This window comes from Zingiber officinale, chromosome 5B, assembly GCF_018446385.1.
Source record: "Zingiber officinale cultivar Zhangliang chromosome 5B, Zo_v1.1, whole genome shotgun sequence".
Classification (NCBI taxonomy): Eukaryota; Viridiplantae; Streptophyta; class Magnoliopsida; order Zingiberales; family Zingiberaceae; genus Zingiber; species Zingiber officinale.
Genome location: NC_055995.1, coordinates 140,333,480 through 140,352,755, shown reverse-complemented (window position 1 = coordinate 140,352,755; position 19,276 = coordinate 140,333,480). Strand labels below are relative to the sequence as shown.

Sequence of the window (19,276 nt, the reverse complement as noted above, 5' to 3'; positions counted from 1 at the left end):
CAAATAGACTCTTATATTATGACAAGGTCTAATTGCAGTAGTGTTTATTATGGATCTTACATAATTTACTTTGGCTCTTTCATCTAAAAAAATTAATTATCATATAAACTAATAATGATATAATGCAAATGAAGACAAATTCCGTCTCTAACTTATGTGGCTTGTAAATTATGATGCAAATTTTGTCTTCAACTTTTTATCCTCCTCACTTACACGTATTGATGGATTTTATAGTTACATTATAGTTATGACTATTACAAGTTTCATAGAAAATCACTAAACAAATGCGCATATTTTTCCTACCTTTTAGCTAATCTTTCTTGATCCTGTCCGAGCGCTGAGTCGACGGACGCTGGGGACGTCGCACGCTCCGCTGTCTCCGACTGGTGGTGTAGATCTCCGGCGAACCTGCAAAGAAGCCGAGCCGGGAGGGGTTTCCCGGCGACGGCCCTCCGACGCTCAAGTCAGGCAATAAGAAAGGCAGCGTAATGTGGCTACAGTAGAGATTTGCGCATACCTTCGTCGACGTCTGGGGGTCCTTATATAGGACCCCGGGGAGGCACGGACATGCTTCTCTATGCGTGCACGCTTCCCCAAACATACCTTAACAAGTCTCTGTCAGAAAAGTACCTCTGGCGCCATTCCACAATTGTCCGAGCATATCCCGGATGTGATGGTGGAAGCTTCCGCCGTACGATCCTGTGTACGGCTCAGCTGCCAACTCTGCTGCTTGTCGGCGGCAGGCGTCTCGAAGATGATGTTATCCCCTGTCTCCTTTGTCCTCTTGCATTCCCTGTCTGTTCCAGGGCTGAGCGGGTAGGCCGCTCGGCAGGCATATAACTTCTACATCGGTCGTATGCTCGGATGAGACTGCTCCCGCCTGTGTTGCCTTGTGCACCGGCCGAACGGACATCCCGCTCGGCCCTGAACCTTTTTTACCTTGAGCATCGGAAACCCGACCCTAGTCGGGTTGTCTTTCATTCGGCTCGGGGGATTCCCGGCCGGTCGGGCATCTCTGTCTGGTCGGTCGGGTAGTCGGGTTGGCCTTCATTCGGCTCGGGGGATTCCCGGCCGGTTGGGCATCTTTGTCCGGTCGGCCTACATCGCCCGGTCAGTCGGCCCGATGCGTCCGGTCGGCCTGCCTCAGAGTTGAATCTCTTGACCTCTGTCCTCCACGTGCCGTTGACCCTCCGCCAATGAGGATCCCCGGTCCTTATCCCCGGATCATTTCTAAATACCTCTTTTTCTTTGTTTTGTTTCTTCTACCTCCGTCGCTAGCCATGCTCTTTCTCCTCCTCCTCCGACGCATCAAATTTCTTCTCTTCCTCCTAATTTTCATTTCCCTTAATTTTTAAACAACATCTTCCCACCGTTGAACAATCGTCTCCTCCTTTCCATGTCCACATATTAGCAATAGTTGGAATAAGTGAATGGAGAAGAAATGGAAGAGGAAAGAGGTTCCATTATGAATGGGACTTTAGTCCCACATTAGAAGTTTCAAGGTAATTTTGTTGGTTTATATTGATTCACATACATTGAGGTTGTGAACAAATGCATGGGGAGAGACTCTCTCTCACGTGTGGGTGCGCAGGGGGGTGCAAATCTAGGGCTCGGATTTGCACTGGACCAAGTTGACTCGTGTGCGAGGGCGACCTGTGCACACAAATGCCGGACCGGTCGGAGCAAAAATTTGCCCAAGTGGAACAACCAACATTTTACCACGTAGATCTTTTGCTGCTACGAAACAGACGCATTAAATTCGAGATTAATGCAGAATAAAACCGGCGGAATAATAATGAGTGAAACGGTGGTCGTTTCACTGCTCGGCTAATGATGAACATTAAGGTCATTAACTCTTGCCACTGATCCGAGCTCCTATATAAGGAAGCTCCGATCATAGGCAAAAGAAAAAGAAAAGCAAAGGCTCTCCATTTTTCCCCTCCTCTGTCGTGCAACTCCTGCTCGGCGAAGTGCCCGTGATAGCAATCAAGTGTCACTCAGTTCGCCGTGACCACCTGTGCTTGGTCGAATTCACGGTCAGCCGTTGTATCCTGGGAAACAGACGACCCTTGTAAGCCTCGAATCACAGCCGGAGGTGTGCGAATCTGTTTCAAGAAAACTGCGACTCTTACAGGCCTCGATCAGTTTTCCCGGTCGGCCAGTCTCCTCGCCCGATCTGTCTTTTGCCAGATCAAGTGCCGCTCTGCAGACTTGCCCTGCCGCTCTGGTCTCCCGCTCCGCAGACTTGCCCTGCAGACCTGGTCTTCCGCTCTGCAGACCAGCCCTGTCGTTCTGTACTGCAGACTTGGTCTTCCGCTCTGCAGATCTGGTCTGGCGCTCTGTAGACCTGCTCTACCTCTCTGGTCTTCCGCTCTGCCTGCAGACCTTGTTTTCCGCTCTGCAGACCAGCCCTATCGCTCCGCTCTGCAGACCTGGTCTACCTCTTTGCAGACTTGGTCTTCCGCTCTGCAGATCTGGTCAGCCGCTCTCCAGACCTGCTCTGACGCTCTGGTCTGCCGCTCTGCAGACCTGCCCAGCCGCTCTTTGACACGTAGCAAAAATCAACCCCTGCTGTCAGCCTGAGATTATCCGCTCAGGTCATTTCGACTGTAAGTTGAATTTAATTCAGTGTACCTTAAATTCAACTAATACCCATAAATCTCCGGCATTAGATTATTTGTGTCCAACAATAGTTTCCCTCTCTCTTTTCTCTTTGAGTTTTCTTCTTCCCAAAGCCTCACTAGCAAGAGACTAGTAGCAACTTTATTTCCATAAATGTCCAACCATAACCAACAACTTCTCTTCCTTAATTCCAGCTTCTATGTAACAACAAAGAGCAGCAATAATTTCCTTTCTTCATAGCAATTAGATTCTAGTGGCTTCCCTTCCACAAAGTACTTCCCTTTTCTTCATAACAGTAGCATGAGGAGCCAACTTCTCCTATTTATTTTCTTTCAAGAAGATAATATCTCAATCACATCTTATCTCTATGTAGCAACAAGTCTTCTTCATTATCAACAATAGTCCAAGTCATCAAGAAGATTATTTTTCCTTTTAATTCTCTCCTTTATGTCAGAATTTCATTATCAAATTTTTAAAAATATCCCCAACAGTACAAATCACACCACAGATTTGTTCTGGCATTTTTTTTATCTATGAAATCCTATAGGATGGTATCTTGACACTGGAGTAATTCATCATGTTACGCCAGATCATCGCATCATTACAAAAATCTTACCCTACCATAGTTCAGATATGGTATAGGTAGGTGATGACTCAAATTTGCAAATTACTAATTATAGAAACACATATTTTCAGTCATCTAATCGAACTTTTCATATGCGCAATATCTCTTATGTCCCGTCTATTACTAAAAATTACTATTTATCTGTCAATTTAATCTTGATAACAATATTTTCTTTGAATTTCATTATGATCATTGCCTTGTAAAAGATAGAACCATATGCATTATTCTACTTCAGACCAAGGTTAAAAATTGTCTCTATCATCTTCAATGTCCTAATCACATTTCTAATTTTCCAATTAAAATACTTCATTATGATATTTGAAGTCTTGTGCTTATTCTGTCTAATCAAGGTTTTCTATATTATGTCACCTTCGCTGACTTTTTAGCAAATTCACTTAGCTCTATCTTATGAGACAAAAGTCTGATTTCCTTGACATATTTGATCATTTTCTAAACCAAATTGAATGTTATTTTAGTCGCAAAATACTTGTTTTACATTTTGATTAAGGAGGTGAGTATCAAGCTCTTCATCACCATCTTACTTCTTGTGAAATTGCTCATCGAGTATCTTGTCATCACACCGCTAAATAAAATGATTTTACTGAAAGAAAGCATCTACATACAATGGAAATAGCTTTAACTCTTCTTAATCATGCATTAGTTCCTCATAAATTCTGGGATGAAGTTATTTGCATTGCAATTTATCTCATAAATTGTCTTTCCACTCCATTACTTGATCAAAAGTGTCCGCTAGAGAAGTTTTATAATCGATCTCTCGGCTATACTTTTCTTCGAGTTTTTTGTTGTGCGTGTTATCCGTGGTTATATCCCTACTCTAAACATAAGTTAGACTCTCATTTACAACAATGTGTTTTCCTTAGTTATATATAACAATTTACATCATAGGTATCATTTCTTACGTATACTGATCGGGAAGATTTATATTTTCCGACATGCTATTTTTGATGAATCTCTCTTTCCTTTTTCAATAGCTCCTAAAAGAAGCATGTAACATTTATCTCCTCTATCAAGAAATGATACTAATATATGACGTAATGGTATTTGGGGTCTAACTCCATCTTCACCAATCCTTGAGGTCTCCACTTCTAGTTTTTCTAACATATCATCCAATCATGAGAATAATCTGTTTCCTTCCTTAGATATGTCCCATATCTCATCTTCGCATTCCTAGCCTAGCCCCTTGCCTTCTTCGACAAGTGATTCTGATGAAGATGCTCCTCAACGCACACTTTTGTTAAGTGATATCTATTCATGATGTCCACCAAAGGCCACTCGATATCCCCTTCCATGGGCTCTAGTGGTCTCTTCAAAATTTTTGAAATTGCATGCTTTACACAAGAGTTAAGGATTCAAATTGGTGTGTTGGGATGAATACAGAATTTGATGCTCTCTCTTGTAATAAAACTTGGTGCTTAGCTCCTCGCTCTACCTCCATAAATGTCGTGGATTCCAAATGGATCTTCTATCTCAAGTTTCGTGCTGATGGCTCTCTTAAACGGTAGAAAGCTCATCTTGTGGCAAAAAATTCAATTAACATCGAAGTATTAACTTTAATGATACATTTAGTCTAGTTATTAAGATTACAACCGTCAAATTATTAATATCTATAATTGTTAGCTCTAACTGGTTGATATACAGAGTAGGCGTTTCCAATGTCTTTCTTCATGGCTATCTTAAGGAAACCATGTATATTGAGTAATCACATAGTTTTATTCATCCATAACTTTCAACACATGTTTGTCAGTTGAAGAAATCCTTGTATTATTTTCGATAATCCCCTCGTGCATGGTTTCATCGTCTCTCTACTTGGTTACATATTCAAGGGTTCTTTGGTTCAAAAATTAACTCCTCTTTATTTTATAAGTGCAATGTTGACCCTATGTTTTTTTCTCCTTATTTATGTGGATAATAATTTTTTTTAACCTGCAATGATCAAGAAGACATCAGTATTCTATTTTGTTTTCTTAATCAAGAATTTTCTATTAGAGATCTCAACACGACTCATTTCTTTCTTGGTATTGAGCTTTGCTCTAATGGTTGTCTCCTTTCACAAAGTTATATATATTACTAAAATTTTTCAATGTGCTAAAATGAATGGTGCACGTCTTATCTCTATACCAATTGTTGTAGGTTTTTCTGCACCTTAGTCATCTATTGCTTTGGTCGATCCTCAAATATATCAAAACATTGTTGGAATCTTACAATATGTCATTATCACACGTCCTGATATTGCTTTTGTTGTCAATCGAGCTTGTTAATTTATGCATTCTGCCATCGAACAACATTGGGAAGGAGTTAAGAGGATTTCACTATCTCAAAAGCACTATTCTTTATGATCTCTTTTTATATCGACGTTCCTCACGAGAGATGAATGAATTTAGTGATAGAGATTGGGCAGACTCTCCTGAAGACAAATGTTCTACTGAAGGATATACAATATTTCTTAGACGAAATTTTATATCATGGCATTATAAAAAGCAACCTAGTATATCTAGATCAAGTACTGAAGCTGAATATAAAGTTGTTGCTAATATAACGTCTAAAATTATTTGGCTCTAATCCCTTCTTTCAGAATTACATCTTTCTATTGATGTTATACCTAAAATATGGTATGATAACATTGAAGCAACATATCTTACTCCAAATTTAATTTTTTAATGCTCGCACAAAACATATGGAGGTAGATTTTCACTTTGTGTGGGAATGGGTAGCGATTAAACAATTGTAAATCTTATACATCACTACAGAAGATCAAGTTGCTGACATCTTTTACCAAACTGTTATCTATACGGTAGTTTATAGATTGATAACCAAACTTAATGTGTTACAAAAGGGCAGCCCGGTGCATGAAGCTCCCACCATGTAGGGTCTTGAGGAAGGATCCATTGCACGCATTCTTACCCTGCTTTTTGTAAGAGGCTGTTTCCAGGATTCAAGCATGTAACATTTAGGTCACAAAGTGACAAGTTAACGTGTTACACATCTTGTTGAATTTGTCAGGAGTAATGACGATAAAGATAATAATTCAGGATAATAATAAGAAGATTTATTATGTTTTGGATAAAAATCAAGAACTAATTTCAATTACTTAAGATTTATCATATTTAGATAGTAATCATCACCATATTTATTATTGTTTTATAATTACTAAAATCATATATATGTCATAGTTATTATTATCATGTTTATCATGATATCTTTCATATATTATCGTAATAATTTATATAAATAAATTTGCTATCTTACGATAATTATCTTTCTTTATTCTTTCTCTTTGCTTTTTGTCAGCTAGGACACCTAAAACCCCCAACTACGGGTGCCTAGACGTGATTATGGGCGATCACATTAAGCAACCTGGGTCAGCCGCCTCACATAGGCACATCTGTTTGCACGATGTGGCTAGGGTTGGCCACCTCTCACGACCACAACCTCTTGAGCGATGCAACCAGGGTCGGCGATCGCGCCAATCACTCACATGCTCAGGAATATCGACGAAGGGGTCACGTCGTTACTGCAGGAGGAAGAGGTTGGGATCTAGGGTTGAATTCCACGGTAAAATACAAGGAAAGGTAAAAGCAAAAATATAGAAGTCAAAATTACTAATCAGTTGTTATTTTGTCGGGGTTAAAATTATCGATTATAAAATAACAATCAATTTTAAAAATCAATCGTTAATGATAAGAAGTTTTAAATGACTTTACTCCCGTTGTTAATTTTTAATTAATTTTTACCTAACAACTAAATGTTATTTTGATTATTAATTGGGTCACAAATTTAAGCTTTTCTTGTTGTGGTAGTTAGACAATCACAATCTTTCCTCGTCACTTCTGAAATCTCCATTTTTTGAAAAATTAAAAGTTATTATTTCTACATAAAGAGATCCATGTTACAAGGCAGTACTCTTTATGCAATGACAGGGAATATTCGCCCTTTAACATCTGATTAATCACGAAAATGAACAGTCTCCTACTAATTCGCCCATTGAGTAAATATGAAAAAAAAATTGATAATCTAGTTAATTTCATTGATTATCTCTTAAATGATCGATCTGATCCTACAAAAATTTTTCACTGGTCATTAGAATAAATCGAAAAACACATGCGATGACCAACTTAGAAACCTAGCATCATGTGATTACGCCCCTCATTTAAAGGAAAAATTCTTATAAATATATCGTAATTGGGATTCGAACTATGAATCTCTAGATGACAATCTGAATATCCTACCGTGACATCATGACCCGGAGACATCAAGTAAATATGAAAGTACAAGCACTCGCGTGTGTTACTAACTTAGCTGTCTCAATAATTTGAATAAGGTAATTAATTCTATGTTGGTCCTGAGATTCGAACCCCAAGTGCATGCCCGGGGGCAAGTTAGTAGAAGAACTTTTATTATAGTATAAATATTAATTTGTAAAAAGTATTTGAATCATATTTATAATCAATTTAAAAATCATTATACAATTTCAACTCCTTTTTAAATTAATAATATGACTTATATACCTCTACATTACACTATTATATAATTTTTATGCAAGTGTTCTAAATTATAAAATTAGAGTGATTAAAAAACTTCAACATTATTATTTAAAATTTATAATTATCACAAAATTGTCTACTTCACCTCAAAAGAAAACATGAAAACATTATCTCACGTCTAACCTTTCCTCAAATAGCGGTAAATACTACATCACTATCCAACCTTCAATCGTGGTACAATTAGAGAATAAAGCACTTTGTTAAAGTTAGAGTTGCATTGTTGTAAATTAGATAGATCTAACATTTTTTTTACCTTTTTTGTAGGGACAAATTAAAGAGACTTTTTTTGTAGGGACAAATTAAAGCACTTTGCAAGTTTATTTAATAATTTACGTTTAACAATAACTCAAAAGATTAAATAATTTAATAATCTTATCAATTAAAAAAGAGTTATTATAATAAAATTCTTAATTATAAATTTTGCATTTTAAAAAATTTTAAAAATAATTTTATATAAAAATTAAATTTTAAAAATCTAATGGGTTTTTTTTTTCATTTGGTCTGGATCTCTGAAAACAAACGGCCTTGGTGATGGCCCGGCCCAGGTAATGTAGGAGAATGTGCCACTCTGGAGTAAAGCAGGAAAAGCAGGCGCTTGGGGGAGTGGGGGTTGGTTGGAAGTGGGCAAGCAAGGCGATTGGAAGGCAGAAGGCTCAGGTGAGGCGACACCTTGGATCAATCAACGAATTCGGCGGCACCTGCGCAACTCCTAAACCCTAAAGCCCCGTCGATCGATATAGCCCGGCTGGAGTTCGATTGTCTGGACCTGGCATTTGAGAGTCGGATTGTAAAGATCGGGTCTTTTTCATTCATTTGCCCTTTTCTTTGAAAAAGTTGGGATTTTTGAGCGTTTTTCTCTGGGATTCTCTCGGACAGTTTAGTTTCTTACATCGCCGCTAGACCTGACGGTGTTCACCAAGCTGGAAGCGAGTTATGGCGATTGATTGAGCACCAGAGCGGGATTCGCGACTGGTTTCTCTGGTTCCTCATCGATCGGACAGTCGGTCGAATCGCCGCCATGGATTCCAGGAGCGGCGAGAAAGAGGAGGGCGATCTGGACTCTCGAACGAGCAAAAACAGTCTAAATCTCAAACACGAATGGGAAATCGATCTGTTTCTTCATCTCGTGTGGTATTGGTTGAATGCCGCACTGCGTTAACTACTATGAACAGAAACTCTTTACTGAAGCTGTTCTAGGTAATTGTTCTATGAAATCATGTTCTTAGACATCTCAGTGCAGATACGCACAAGGTCAAACTAACAAACATATCATAAATTATCCTTTTCTAATATCTATAAGAATTATGATCGATTAGGATTACGGAATTATCTTGCCTGTGATGGATAAGAACAAATGCTCTGTGATTCAATGCTGCAGGAAGAGTTGGTCCCCTCGACAGTGAACAAACAGAGCCTGTGAAGCAGGAGTTACTGAATCAAATAGACTATGAATAAAATTGCAAAACTTATTAACAATAAAGATAACATAACATAATATCCTGCAATAACAAGAAAACATAGAACAAAAAAGATTGAGAATATCATATTTAATTCATTATTGTTTCTTCATTGTAACAGCAAGACTGATTAACAGATGAAAGTAACCCTTAAATAGAGCTCTCTCTGTCAAAAACTATGCTAGCTACTGAGCCCGACCTTAGCTTCGACATAAATCTTCTCTAAACCTCACTAGATTTCATCCCTGAAAGCAAAATTTTAGCAAAAAGGCTACAGCACACTTTAGATCAGCTTCATCGTGTAGGATCAGAATCCATAGCCGCTGAAAGAATTGCAGCGAAACAAGGGTATGCTCAACTAGATTGTGGGCAAATTATATCTCGATTAATGACTCTTCCTTCTTGTGGCACTCACTGCTGCAGAATGCTTTCTCACCACTGAAAGAATAGAGACGAAACAAATGTCTGATATTACATATAACAATATGAAGGAAACATACTAAATCAATGAAATTCAAGCACCGCAAGTCTTTTTATCTATCTGAGTTCGACTACTGCATGTTACTGAATCACTGTTTTAATTGTTACATAATGTAAGAATCATTTTTTAAACCCATAGTAACAAATTCTCCAGTAGAGGGGACAGATGATAGGTCATTTTCCCAAGCAAATCCAGGTGAAGTAACCCTAACTTGAGGGCATGAAGACATCAGATCGATTCGACTTTTCATGGATCACGAAAGCAGCCATTGGGGGACCTCAGCAGTGAACACCGACGACATGAGGTCCCAGTAACAATGGCATAGACAGGACCTGGTGAATGGAATCCTGAACATGGTTCCAACATAATAACAATAACCAGTGGAATATTGTCTGCTAAATGAGACAAGGAACGAAAACCTACCTCTCCAGAGGAATGATTAAACCTCAGCAATATTGAGTCAATCAATGCCTGATTGTCGCCTAACTGAAGGAGAAAAGAACTTGATAATGGTCACAACACAAACAACTATAGGTTATTTTTTTTAAGGCAAATCTTGAAATGATAACAGGTGCTTGAAATCATGTTAAAATTAATCAGATTGCCTGTCATTTAGAAGCTTTAAGCTTCTATATGTATTTTCTAAAAGCTATTATTGCTGTAGCATAATAAAAACATAGTACCTAAAGAGAAGAAATTTTTACAAGATTTGAATCTATAATCTAATATAAATGTAAGTTTAACCTGCAATAGGAGAGCATGCAAACCTGTATATGAAGGTGTCATTCCCTTGGCCAAGATCCTTCCTGCATGCATAGCAGAAGCTCAAGAAATCATTGCTAAGATGGCCTCGGCGATCAGTCGGTGTAGAGCTGTTGGTTTCGATGGAAGCAGTGAACCCATCCCCACAGCTCTCCACTATACAATTGTCAAAAATGTGAGTAGTTCTTGGATTCGGACCATGAGATATCACACAAGTGTAGTCCTCCGAGAGTTCCATCTCACTCATAGAGATGCTCCTGGCAAAGACCCTACAAGAAGAAGAAGTCGTCATCTCCAAGCCTAGAGAACTCTGGGCAGGGGAGAGCAGAGCTAGTTGGGATTCTTTGTTCTTGACGCCAAACTCTATCGGGGATCCGACCGGCGACATTGAGCCAGGGCAAAGGGAAGGAATTTGGACCTTGAGAAGCGACCCAAACACCACCCTTCTGCTCTCCGAATTGGGGAAAGCTTTGGTAGATTTCTCCTCGTTGAGAGCGTCGATGATGCTGAGCCCGACGGCGTCAGTGTAGCCAAATGATCGAGCATGTAGTTTGCTCTCTGTGCCACTGGATTTGGTAGCATCGGAGAGGAGCTGGCGCCCGATCGAGGACAAGCTCTTGGTCTCGAGTATGGAGGTCGGGCTCATGGCGCCCTCCGAGTCCGAGGAGCTACTTGAGGAGACACCCACAAAGAGCCTTGGAGAGGAGAAGATTGAGAAAGCTCTGGACTTGTTGCAGCAGCTGCTATTGGAAGAGTGGGGATCGGACATTAGGGCTTGTTTTCACAGATTGCTCTCGATTTCTTCCTCAGCATAGCGTTCGCCAAACCCTTGATGCCACGAAAGCTTCAAACAGTGAGAAAAAGAGGGATTCAACAGAGAAAACAGAGAGAGTTTTCTTTCAAAAAGAGAAAAAACGACGAACAGACGGAGGGCTTGGTACTGAAATCTTCTTGTCCCCTGCTCCGCTGCTGCGCAACTTTGAACGATCAAAAAGATTGGAAATTTAAACAAGACAACGAAAAACACGAACAGATTGTTCACAGTACGCCACTTCCTTCAATCTTTTCAGATCAAAGGAACACTTTTTAGGAAATCGATTGTTGGAGCAAGAACAGAACACTGCGTACTCGCTCGATCCCAGTTGGCCCCAGTTAAACCCTCAATCGGCTTGACCCAAAAAAAGAACGAAAAAGGTCGAACTTGAATCTTAAAAATCCAAAATTGATCAGAGAAAACCCATCAAGATCGCGCCTTTCCCCTCCGTCGATCGCTCTCCACGAAAGCAGCATATCAAAATCCAAGGTCGAGGCATGCAGCCCTGGTGGTGGAGGCCATGGCGCTCTTCCGGAAAAGGGTGCGTATTTAAAGAGCAATCCCATGTGATGTGGCTACTTTTTGCCCGGGAATCATATCCTTACACGTATCAAATTGTTGGGCCCTCGCGGGCCCCTCTTCTTCTTCTTCTTCTTCTTCTTCTTCTTCTTCTTCTTCAACCTTTCTCCTGTCTCGGCTAAATTCATCACAGCACAAGGGAAGGAAACCATTCATTCCATTGGCGCCATTACTGCCGTCGGTGCACAGTATTCAAGGGCTGAGCACACATTTTAAAGCCAGAGAAATAATATCCTGGTGCATTATTCACAGTCAGTGTGTGAGACTGAGACTGAGACTGAGACTTCAATTTTTACACAGGTTTAATTGCTTCAGTTCAGGTCCAGGCAAAGTTATTGTATCGGTGTGTGATTTGACAGGGATTAAATGGAGATTTATTAAGCTTGGAATCTTGTAGAGGTCTGCAATTATTGAGGCTGTCAACTTCCAAACTATTGACAATTAGCAAACTCCAAATACTGCTCTCTGTCAATTAATTCGTATAAAAAAAAAGAGAACTAATGCATTTTATTTTATTTTTCACTAATACAATAATCTCCACAGATGAATAGTTGTTAATGTAAATGATTTTATTTTTGCAGGGATCTGCCTTTATATTAAAAATTTCAAGTTAATGTTTTAGTCAATTATCCTAATCATCTTGTTAAAATATTTTATATTTTCACTTTGCTCTCCATACATTACCTATGAAATATTTTATCTACTTGTGCCTGATTTGTAGCACAATTAATTAATTTGTTGAATTGAAAGGTTACAAATGGAGTATTGAACATCATAATAATTTCTAGTTTTTTTTTTAAAAAAAAAATATGAACATCATCAAACTTTGATACATCTTACCAAATGTTCCATGAATGACATGTACCGAGAGGTATACAGGAGAATTTAAGGCCAGGCCTTTTGACCTAATCAAATAAGACACTTTCCTTGGCTTGGCATGCATTAGCAGTTGAGTGAGTCTTCATGCAAGTAATAGCCCCCATGACAATGAGCGAAGCATTATATAATTTGATTGACTATTTGATGGAATATATAATTGGTGTCTAAATAGTGGTTTTGGTGGATGATTGAGTACTCCTTTGGACAATGTTCTAGATGCTTTATATTGCCCATTAATTATCCTTTTGTGCTGCTTGGGAAATTTAATTACAGAGCTAAAAAAGCCAGTGGGTATTTGTAGAAGAAAGTATCCATTCCAATACTAGGAGTTATGCTAATCATCCACCCTAAGCAACTTCATTTTTTTTTATTATAGATAAATGGAAATTTCCTTACCAACCAGGAAAAGAAATTAGAAAAGGTAGTTTAAAGAGAGGGTTACCTTGTTCTAAAGAAGCTTAGAAGAATAAGTTCTATCATCACTTCCCTGCAAGTTAGCGACTTCAATCAACCTCTTGAAAGTTATCTTCTTCCAAGCTAATTGATGGTGTATAGCATTGAATGGAAGCTAGATGTAGCTTTCAGCTTTTAATTTGCTTCAGCGGAATATGCTCGAAGGGTTGGTTCATTGCACAAATATGCCTCCTTTTTGCCATGTCGAGTGTCCTATGCTTACCATCTGCCATTGTCTCAATCCATGACAAAAAGGGACCGTCACCATTTGGCTCTTCTAAATGGGTCACTTAGTGGCTGTGGCTTTCAGTGGTGATGTAGAAGAGCCACTAAAAGCCATACATGCTCTCGTGCATTTGGTTCCTGAAGAGGACAAAGTGTCAAGTTAGTTCCATCACTTTGATGCCAAACTTTATCAATCCCAAATTCATTTCTTTCACACATCTAAGATTGAGCATATTCTCCTTTCCTAGTAAGAACCAGAGTTTTTTTTTCCTGGTCTTATATATCAGATGAAGCAATCCAAAATTGTGTTTTGGGTTCTGAAAAGACATGAACAAACCTGAGTGTGTTGCACCGGTTTATATTTTTTTGCTGCTGTGAGACAGATACATTGAGAACATATAGAATTCAACAAGATCCAACAATGCGTCAAAGTAGAAACATGACTTTACTAGTTTCTGCTAGTTACTCTTTTACTAGTAACTAATTTCTCCCCCATACTTGCCTCATGTATCACTAATTCTCCGGCTTTTACAGGAATGGAACCTATAGAAGTTGTACAGCTCTCTATTGCATATAGGCAGATAAGTACTTCGAGATAAAGGTTTGACCATTTTGATTGGTGTTTTGTTGCAACTTTTGCAAGATATTGCAAGAGTATTCCTTGTGGTTGTTCAATGGGTAACTTTTCCTGATGGGTAAATGGGATTAATAAAAGGAATAAGGTTCGGAAGTTACTGTTCTTTGTAACTTCTGACTGTTGTGAAGAAACATACTTGAGCTAACTATGGGCTAGAGCTTATTTTATGGTAAATGAATAAAAGTACAGCTATGGTTCAAGAAGTTCGTGGCCTTTTGGATGTAATGTTACTTATTCTTTGGTTCATTTGCTGCCACTTGACACCTACAATGGTGTTAAAAGGCATGGCCAATTCTCAGTTCTATACACACAGACATTACTATGATTCCACTTGACACCTATCATGATTAGTAAAGTCATGGCCAGTGTTTCAGTTAGTTCTATCTATGTTACTGAGATTGTGAAAATAATTGTAATAGCTAAATATGATGTGCAGTATCAATCCACTAAAAGCCAATATATATTTCACAGTAGACTCTCATTTTGCTAATGAATGTTAATCCAAAATTTGTCCTATAGATATCTTATATTAGGAGTTATACTACTAATCAATAGTCTAGACTCTAGACCTCTTACCTCAATCAACTAAAGCTTCAGAGTCGTAGATCTGCTTCTTGAGTCGTTGATCCACTTCAGGGTGACCAAGCCGCTTCTGAGTTATCAATCTGCCGAGCAACTTCTGAGTCATCAAGCCACCAAATTTCATCATTATCTATTCACCCCTTCTAACCTTCAACTGGTGTCATATAAGTGTCATTTGATCCTAGATTTGACATCAAACGAAAATCTTAGTTAAAGGCTTCAGATCCATGATGGATGAGTGGTTGTTCAGAAGGAAACTCAATCATGCGTCCTCCATTTCACGATGACACTGATTTCTCGTATTAGATTTCATATACACATCACACAAATTAGGCAAAAGAATCGGTTGATAACCTACTGAAAATTGCAACAGACTACAGCTTTTATATATCTGCACAACTTCAATACAACAAATACACTCAGGTGCAACATCACCAATAATCTCCACAGGAGCAAACACCGCTCTTGAAATGGTGAAACCCTGACGTATCCCTCACCAAGATCTCTCGACTGGTTACCAAAGATACATATTTGAGAAACATGTGACAGTCGCCACAAAGATGGATGTTCTTCACCACCTTCACTGGACGGTCTGGCCGTGCCATTAGAAGCCCATATGAAACTGCCAGTTTTGCACTGTGATAGAAGAGGAAGTTCAACTTTTGATACTCTTCCACTTCATGAAGCACAAAACATGTGTCTGGCTCATACCCTGCTTTCATGCATGTCTGAACAAGTATTTCCAGTGCACTATAGATGTCTTTCGATTGTGAATGTGATCTATCTCTCGCATAGAACGAATGCACTTCATTCTGATGAATAATCCAACTTCTTACAGGGATCTTCCGCAGGCCCTTTTCTTGCATTTCCTGCCTCACCTTTTCTGAGCAATGCCACCTCCCAGAAGCCGAATAAAGATTTGCAACGAGAACATATGTAGATGGATCTTGAGGTTCTGATGCCAGAAGGGATTGCACCGCCTGTCTCCCTAAGCTCACATTTGATCTCAACCTACAACTATCAAGCAAAGCTCGCCAAACTGATGTGTCAGGTTTCAAGGGCATGTTCTGTATCAGATGCTCCGCTTCAGCAAAGGAACCCCAATAACCCAAAACATCTACCATGGCCGAGTAGTGTTCTGATGTCGGAGTAATGCTGTAAGAGTTCTCCATCAATTGAAATAGTCTGTGACTGGTCTCAATGGAGTTTGAGCTAGTATATCTACATGCTGAAATAATCAAGAGAAAGGTGATACCATCGGGCATCACGCCAAAGTTTTCCATCCTTTGCCATGCATCCAAAGCATTATCTCCCTGTCGGTGAAGAAGATGAGCTGTTAGTAATGTGTTCCATGACACAATGTCATGCTGAGGCATTTGGCTAAAGAGAGTAATGGAATCTTCCAAGTTCCCACACTTGGCATACATACTGAACAGAGCATTCCCAACTTCTAGATCAGATAATACACCAGACTTAACAATGACACAGTGAATTTGCTGCCCCATTTCAGCAAAACCTAAGGTACCACATAATGCAAGGACTGTTGAGTACGAGAATTCATCCATAATCATTAGGTCATTTCTCACTATCCCTAGTTGGAAAAGAGACAAAGCTTCATTATGCTGCCCGTTTCTAGAATAGGAACACATAAGAGAAGTCCAAGCCAGCTGAAAGTTCTCTTCATGGACCAAACTCATAAACATCTCCCGAGCATCATGAATCCTACCACATTTAGAACACATATCGAGTAAAGCAGCTTCAATCCAAGCACTCAATTTGCAGCCAGATTTAATCAAGAAAGCATGAATCTGCTCACTCTTCTTCATATCAGTGACCAAGGCACAAGCGTTCATAGCACTAGTCAGCGTAAAATCTGAAATCTCCAAGCCATTTAGCAACATCAACTGAAAAATTTCTAGACCTCGAGAACCTTCTCTATTATGGCAAAAACCAGCTAAAAGAGCATTATAAGTCACACAATTCCTCTCAGGCATTTGATCAAAAACCTGAACAGCAGATTCAACTAAACCAAATTCCATAAACGCATTAAGCATCCCAGTCCAAGATATATCATCTTTTGTAGGCATTCTCTCGAAGACATCAGCCACATCTTCTATAGAACCGAACTGAGTGTAGAACGAAACCAAAGCATTTCCTACACTTAAATTCAAATCCAAACCGGTTTTAACAGCATAAGCATGAATTGCTTTTCCTTCTGTACCACCAAGGCCATCTGAAGCAGCCGTCAAAAGGGTGGACAAGGAGAAGCCATCGGCGCGATGTCCTTCAAACTGCATAAAATTAAAGTGCTCAAACGCTTCAGCATATCTACCATTCTCGATCATACCCGAGATAAGTGTGTTCCACGACGATGCATCTCTCTCAATCATTTCATCAAACAGCTTCTCGGCGGTAGTGGCGCACCCACATTTGACATACACAGCAATAAGCGCGTTGCCTACATATACGCAGGAACAGTGGTTGGTTTTCACGGCAAAGGCGTGAACTTGAGACCCGAGTCGGAAATTCAACTCCCTGATGCAACTCGTCAAGATAGCGACGAAGCTAAACTCGTTCGGTTCAACGCCGAGCATCCTCATCCGGAAGAAAAAGCCGGCGGCACGGAGCGGCCGTCCGGCCTTGGCGTACGCAGATATCAAGGAGGAGAAGGAAGCGACGTTGGGCGACGGCAACAAGGCGAAGACCTTGCGGGCGTCGGGGAGGCGGCCGAGGTCGAGATACATGGAGATGAGGGCGTTGCCAAGGCGGGTGTCGTCGTTGTCGGCGGATTTGAGGATGGCGGCGTGGAGGGCGCGCCCGAGAGCGAGGTCCCGACGGTCGGCGGCGAGGCGGAGGAGGTGGCGCGGAGGCGGAAACTGGAGGTGGTGGTGGTGGTGGGGAGATCGACTGAGGGAGGGTAACTTCGCGGCGTGGGAGAAGGCGGGGATGGGGACGACGGCGGCCATCGAACCGCGAACGGCCGTCGATTTGCTACTTCGCTACCGGTTTTGCTAGGGGAGCGAAGTGAATCTCACGCGGAATCCGCTCATTTGGCGGAAAAGATTTTTTTCTATTTATAGAAAATCTAAATCTATGGTAATATTTTCAAAATTTTAAAACCCATGAGTTTAACTAATACAGTCAAAAGAAATAGGACCGTAAATGAACCAATCGTTCGTAAATTTAGTGTTCCGATTGGTAAGAGCTTATTTATGTTCGTTTAATATACATTAGATTAATTAAACAAATAATTTTGAACAACTCATTAAACTAAACAAACAAGCTTGAATACATATGTGTTCAATTCGTTAAAGTTCGTGAACAACGTTCTTGAATAATGTTCACAAACCATATTTATTAATAAAATTCTTTTCAATATGTCAAATAAACAATAAAATAATATAATATAAAATAAAATAAAATAAAATAAATTTAAATTATAAATCTTAATAATTAATCAAACAATTAAAAATTTCAAACATCTAAACGAACAAAGTTCAAGCCAAACTTCAAACAACCTTAAGTTCATAAAAAATAAACCAAACCAAATTTGAACACTCATTTCAAAAGTTTGGTTCATTTTAAACTCGACTCGGTTCGATTATCTTATCAAACAAACTTGAGCACCCTAAAATTCGACTTGGCTCGATTTATTTACCGCCCTGAATAGAAGATTAATTGCTACTTGGCATTTCTCAAACTGCATGCTATTAGTGAACAAAGAAGGAATCAATCTACATAAACAATCACAAATAACAAGAATAAATCAATCAATCAATTAATCACCGTAATGTATACAACAGTCACAGAGTACATAACGAACAAAATAATAATCAAATGGTAAAATCAGCCAACGCTCCGTCAATCATGTCAATAGCTTCTCCGATGTGGTAATTAATTGTCTCATCGTCTCCTCTGCTTCTTCTGATCATTCTCCGGAAGATCCTGGCAACCGCGCTTGAGATTGCCGGTAGTAGTAGGTGGAATGATTGTTTCACCGTTTCCGGCGATGACAGTGCCCAAAGCGGGCGTAGGAGAAGGGACGAGCGAAAGATTTCGTCGGAGGTGGTCGAGATGAGCGGCTCTTCGCTCGATCAGACTGTGCAACTGGAGGATGATGTCGAGACATCCTGTGTCCCGACTGGCGGCGTGGACCTCTGACTCGTAAATCATGGTCGCCATGGCGACGGCACGTTGATGGGGGAGGAGGCGCTCCAGGATCTTCTTCATCTTGCTGACGCCGAACAGACGGTGAGCCTTTAGGAACCTACTTTCGTCTGCCGCAGGGAAAAACGAGGCAAGAAGGCAGTCACCCTTGCACTTCTGGCGACGAAATCTGCAAGCTGCACAGGCTTTGGACGCAGATTCGTCGCCGGCGTAGGAGGAGGAATATGGTGGCGGCACAGAAGCCAGGACTTGGGCAGTCATTGGGAAGGAAGGAGGCGACGTTGTCGGTGGCGGCAGCAGCGGAGGTGGATAAGAGGGGCGATGGACGGCAGAAACCCTTGAATCCATCTTTTGCCGCCGAAAAAAAGATGGAATGGGGAAAGTTGAGACAGACGGCGGAGAAAGTGGCGCCAATTTATTGCTTAGGTGTT

At 40.0% G+C, this 19,276-nt stretch overlaps 3 protein-coding genes and 1 long non-coding RNA gene across 14 annotated transcripts; 1 reads left to right on the top strand and 3 right to left on the bottom strand.

The window, feature by feature from the left end:
• The first annotated feature begins 8,411 nt into the window (after window positions 1-8,411).
• LOC121986438 lies at window positions 8,412-9,043 on the top strand. Its single transcript, XR_006113415.1, has 2 exons — window positions 8,412-8,596; window positions 8,686-9,043. It is a non-coding gene; the product is annotated as an uncharacterized LOC121986438 (long non-coding RNA).
• A 284-nt stretch (window positions 9,044-9,327) lies between these two features.
• LOC121986436 (FCS-Like Zinc finger 8-like) lies at window positions 9,328-11,842 on the bottom strand. 10 transcript variants are annotated; one of them, XR_006113412.1, is made up of 3 exons: window positions 10,515-11,841; window positions 10,171-10,233; window positions 9,328-10,094 (listed from the first exon to the last, which is right to left on the bottom strand). XR_006113412.1 is itself a non-coding variant. In XM_042540396.1 (3 exons), exons 1-2 carry the CDS (start codon window positions 11,276-11,278, stop codon window positions 10,208-10,210), a joined length of 786 nt encoding a protein of 261 aa, XP_042396330.1. In that variant the 5' UTR covers window positions 11,279-11,842; the 3' UTR covers window positions 9,328-10,094; window positions 10,171-10,207. The 10 variants fall into 10 exon arrangements, 7 of the variants coding, with proteins under 7 accessions (XP_042396330.1, XP_042396331.1, XP_042396332.1 ...); XR_006113413.1 differs by having other exon boundaries at window positions 9,328-10,079; XR_006113414.1 differs by having other exon boundaries at window positions 9,328-9,704.
• Window positions 11,316-17,721, bottom strand: LOC121986435 (pentatricopeptide repeat-containing protein At5g03800-like). Of its 2 annotated transcripts, XM_042540391.1 has the most exons (4): window positions 14,673-17,721; window positions 13,224-13,597; window positions 11,638-12,303; window positions 11,316-11,478 (listed from the first exon to the last, which is right to left on the bottom strand). In XM_042540391.1, the coding sequence occupies exon 1, from the start codon at window positions 17,642-17,644 to the stop codon at window positions 15,110-15,112; it is 2,535 nt and encodes an 844-aa protein (XP_042396325.1). In that variant the 5' UTR covers window positions 17,645-17,721; the 3' UTR covers window positions 11,316-11,478; window positions 11,638-12,303; window positions 13,224-13,597; window positions 14,673-15,109. The 2 variants fall into 2 exon arrangements, with proteins under 2 accessions (XP_042396325.1, XP_042396324.1); XM_042540390.1 differs by having other exon boundaries at window positions 11,316-12,303.
• Window positions 17,722-18,581: 860 nt separating this feature from the next.
• LOC121987174 (LOB domain-containing protein 25-like) lies at window positions 18,582-19,193 on the bottom strand. The gene has a single exon (XM_042541067.1). It carries the CDS (start codon window positions 19,191-19,193, stop codon window positions 18,582-18,584), a length of 612 nt encoding a protein of 203 aa, XP_042397001.1.
• Window positions 19,194-19,276: the final 83 nt, after the last annotated feature.